At 33.4% G+C, this 4,993-nt stretch overlaps 1 protein-coding gene across 1 annotated transcript; it reads right to left on the reverse strand.

Moving 5' to 3' along the window:
• Positions 1-1,386: 1,386 nt before the first annotated feature.
• Positions 1,387-4,011, reverse strand: LOC107701931 (endothelial cell-specific molecule 1-like). The gene is made up of 3 exons (XM_016504083.1): positions 3,573-4,011; positions 2,158-2,301; positions 1,387-2,014 (listed from the first exon to the last, which is right to left on the reverse strand). The coding sequence occupies exons 1-3, from the start codon at positions 3,877-3,879 to the stop codon at positions 1,932-1,934; spliced, it is 534 nt and encodes a 177-aa protein (XP_016359569.1). The 5' UTR covers positions 3,880-4,011; the 3' UTR covers positions 1,387-1,931.
• Between the last annotated feature and the right edge of the window lie 982 nt (positions 4,012-4,993).

A 4,993-nucleotide genomic window follows, 5' to 3' on the forward strand; every position in this document is an offset into this window, starting at 1 on the left:
AATTATAATATTGTTATTGACTGTAACATCTTGTAATTCATAACAATAAGTAGCAAATTATTAAAATAATTTTAAAAATAACCATTTGAAAAAAGCAGAAAGCAGACTTCGGACACCAAATGTACCTGCATTTATAGAATCACCCATCTGCTGTAGGCTACTGCTCAGGATGATGGGGTGTTTTCATACAGGAACCTCTGGAAAAGAGGTCTGCGTGAACATTAAATGCAGAGTTGACGCAAGAATTATGAACACACATTTTTATAAGAAAAAAGTTAATTTTAAACAATTTAATGTTGTAGAATTAAGTAAATTAGTATTTAGGGCTTTTAGAAATAAAATAAATGAAATGTTACAAAAAGAAAAGTACAATAAAATATTTTGATTACACAATGATACATGATGGAAAAAATGCACTGACTCATTCGGATGACAAGAAATCACGATTTTGAGCTATTTAAGACACTTTTTACACAAATTATAATATTGTTATTGACTGTAACATCTTGTAATTCATAACAATAAGTAGCAAATTATTAAAATAATTTTAAAAATAACCATTTGAAAAAAGCAGAAAGCAGACTTCGGACACCAAATGTACCTGCATTTATAGAATCACCCATCTGCTGTAGGCTACTGCTCAGGATGATGGGGTGTTTTCATACAGGAACCTCTGGAAAAGAGGTCTGCGTGAACATTAAATGCATTTTCAAAGTTCATATTTTATTTTTAAGGGTGTAAAATAGTTGTTTTTGGTTTTGTATAAGTTGAAATATTTCTAATTGTATTAAGCAGAAGGCCTACGTATTTGTATTTGGGGCTAGTTGTCACACGGGGAAGTTGTCACAAGGTCTGTATTTCAGCAACTAAGTTTTTCTTGGTGAAGTCTAATTACACAATTCCCCCCCACCCCCTGTTTAATGTTAGCTAAAAATCCATTAAATTGCCTCTATTCAGTATATAATTTATATTTAGTATATGAATGTTCCTCCTGGACAATAACTGTGGTAATGTTCAGAATATTTTTGTATTCAATACTTTAATATGTGCTTATAAATATATTGGCTTTCAAAAATAGTTAAAAGTATGACATTTTGCCCCATCGTCTCTCCTATATCATGAGGCAATAAATAAAACTCGTATCAGTTGACTTAAATATTTAAAAAATAACTTTAGTTAAAAAGTTGCACGTTTTTCCACACTTTTAAAATGTTTTAAACAGATTCCACATTAAAAAAATGCGACTAAATAAAAAATGGCAAAAAAACAACAACAACTGTGTATTTTTTCTCGTTGAATTACATTGTTTTAATTTAAATCTCATACATTAAGCAGAATAAGAAGAAATCATATTATCTCTATCAAGAGGGTTTTAAAGCGAAGATTCACAGAGAATAATTTACACACAGATTAGAAGGATATACAGTCCATAATTTATAATAATCTGTTTGGTCTTAATATACCACATATTAAAACATCACTGTTAAGCATTACAGATGTTATATCAGTGAACTTTGACGCAAATGCTGATCAGAATTGGAACTGAGTCTGGTATATCATCTTAGAATATGTATTTCATTAAATATGATATAATTGTAATACATTCATAATGTAAAAGTGTTTGTGTGTGTTCATTCAGTTCAACCACAATTTTGACATCTCAGTTATGTATTTCAGCATAATTAGCCCTGTGGGAACATTCTTATTGTGATATCAAACTCTGGATACTTGCATGTTTATTTGTGTGCATGTGAATGCATGTAGACATGCATTGGAACAAAGACACAACTGGCATACACATCTGTAAAATATACAGAATAAAAGCATATCTTTTTCTTTGACCCTTTTAAACATATTAAAATATATCTGTTTGGTCCTTTAATTTATTATGCTACATGTACACTGACTAAACAGAAGATTGAGAGTTGCTGTCAGCGAGGGGTGAGAAAATTGCGAGTGGAAGACCGATTGCTGCTGGTTTCAGTGTTGCCGTCGCCTGAGCCCACTTCATTACCTGTCATACAATAATAATAAAAAAATCAATTAAATCATAATAATATTCTGCATACTGTCACTTTATATCAAAGGACACTCTTTAAATATATTTTTACACTTTTTATTCAGAAATAAATTATTTTGTGTAAACAGTAAACTCACCTTCACTTGAATGAGATTTCAGCATTGCCATTTTAGCCAAGAATTTAAAGGACAGACAAGCACCCGTTTCCCTGTCGCACAATCCACCTGCTTTACAATTGCATGTTTTCCGACATTCCATGCCATAAGTTCCATACATGCAGTCTGATAAGAGAAACACAAACATGTTACAGCTAATTTAACCATTACAGGATCTGTATGACTATCTACTATAGTACACTTTAACACTTGTCATTAACAAAGACTCTTTTTGAGGATATTTGCTCATTGCTGATCCAGTATTTGTGGAAAAGGATCAGAAGGCTCACTTATGTCTAAGACTCTGGTTAAGACTTAATTAAAAGACCGAGTGTGAGTAATTGCTGTGGAAGGTGTGTGTTCCCCTAGTACAAAGCAATGAGTGTTCATTCACCAACTCACGTTGTTCTTACATAATAGTTTAAGTAATAATTTAGGGGCCCTAGAAGGACTCCACAGAAAAGAGGCTTGGAGGCGAGTTTTCTTTTGTAGGCTGAACTGTTCTTTAACCTGTAACCTGAGATCCCCTCAAAAACTTCAGCTAATCTTGAGGATTTTGATAAATATTTGAATATTCTCCAAAAAAAAATAAAAAAAATACAATGAATCTGCCTCGAACAGGTGTGAATTTGTCAGGACATTATTTAACATGTATACAGAGACTATATATATATATATATATATAAGAAATACATATATTATGATAATAGTGTTAAAATACTTATTTCACTTAACAGCTTTTTTTTATCTGAATTTGAAATAGGCTATACAAAATTATTTATTTGGATAGGGCATCACAGATGTAAAATCTTTGTTATTTTTGTTTTCTTGCATACACATTTTCTTCTACACAAAATGTTTTGATCCTTTTTTTTTTGTGTGAAAATTGATAAAGACTATATTGATGATAGGAGACAGAATATTAAAGGTTTGATTTCCAAGATATATGTATATGTCTTATTAAACTTAAAAAAAAGCTATACTTTTTAATTTATAATTATATATATTAAATACTGTATTAAATTTACATTATATTAAAATTATATTTTATATAATAATATAATATAATTAAAATTATATTTTATATAATTCTAAACATTTTATATTTAGAAATCCATTAATACAAATACATTTTAAATTTTTCCCTTAATATAGATATAATTATGTGTGTGTGTGTATATACACACACACACACACACACACACACAATTATTGAGAAGACTTGTAATTGAAATATAAAGAAATAAAGAAATTCGTCTCTATAGTAATAAAAAAAATGTAAAATAAATAAATAAATAATTCAATGTTTTTCTATGTCACTATTTCTAATTTATTTCACGTTCTCAATCCTTTGAATATATGCCAATCCCCCCACAGGTGCACACATCAGCCCGTACCTTTACAGATGCCATATTCATCTCCATAATCATCCTCATCCTTGTAGAAGTCGCAGAAGAGTCCCGGTCCGCACTTGACGCCGTGCATCCCGGACACGGTGCGGTAGCAGTGCTCTCCCCGTCCTGCAGCGCAGACCTGGCAGCATCCGCAGTCATCCAGCACCGTGCGCCTGCAGCGCTGCGTCGAGCCGCACAGCGCGGGGTTGCATTTGTCCGGACAGTTGACGGCGTATTTACCACCGGGACCCCACGCGTCAGCATCTCCGAGCACCATCAGCAACAACACCGGGATCGCGTACAAACGCATGACTTGAAGTGCTAGCGAACACCGCGCTGGATGCTGTCCTCGGGTCTAGTGTACTAGGGAGGAGCTGTCCTCTTCTTAGATGCGATAGTGAATGAAACCGCTCGGGCTGCATGACTGTCAGCTTTAAACAAGTTTGTTTTGCACATAGTATGCCCTCGTCAATTTCCTCAATCCGGTGTTGTTGTCTATTTGCCAGCCTCCCCCTTCCCTGTTTTAGAAATCCGGCGTGGAAGTGGAATTAGAGCCGTGCTGCCATCCAGGAATTGATGTAATCACTGAAGTCTGGAGTTGTTTGTCTGAAGGTTTTTCAAGATGACCCCCATGACCCCCAAGGCTCCTTGTTCCTAACGTGAACGTGCATGACAAGATGTTTTTGGTAGCGTTAAAATTGTCCATAGCAGAGTCAATTTAAGTGTCTTCTGAGACTTGATTTACAGTAAAAAAGAAAAGGAAAAAAAAGCTATAAAATTTCACAAATTATAGACCACACACACACACACACACACACACACACACACACACACACACATATATATATATATATATATATTATGTAACAATAATTTTATATATCGTTTAATAATAAGAAGAATGTCTTTGTACACATTAATGGATTCATACTATGTAAATATAATATGTCCAAACTTCAGCTTTAATTCTTTGAACATTATCTGAACAATTAAAAGAAGAGGCCCATGAAAATATTGAAATATGTCTTGAAAGCAGTGGTGTAATGTAACGAAGTAATAATATTTTGTTACAGTAGGCTACTTAAGTATTTTTTTGGGGAGTATCTGTACTTTACTTTAGTTTTTTTATTTCAGCCAACTTTTACTTTTACTCCACTACATTTCCTAATTAAAATGTGTACTTTTACTCCGATACATTTCCCCGAAGCATATTCGTTACTTACTACAAAATAATCAGAAGTCAGAAGAACACGGACTGCAGGAAAGTAGATTTGAGGAATCAGTGGTCTGGCGTTTGAAAGTTAGACTCCTAAAAACACTTTTGCTCATGTGCAAACAAGTGCGCGCACAACCACGGATGATTCATTTTCCACTGAAGTCGAGTCTGGGGTGTGCGATACAGCATTGTCTGCGATAATATGGCA

The sequence above is a fragment of the Sinocyclocheilus anshuiensis genome, unplaced genomic scaffold (genome assembly GCF_001515605.1).
Source record: "Sinocyclocheilus anshuiensis isolate Anshui unplaced genomic scaffold, SAMN03320099.WGS_v1.1 scaffold1184, whole genome shotgun sequence".
NCBI classification, from domain to species: domain Eukaryota; kingdom Metazoa; phylum Chordata; class Actinopteri; order Cypriniformes; family Cyprinidae; genus Sinocyclocheilus; species Sinocyclocheilus anshuiensis.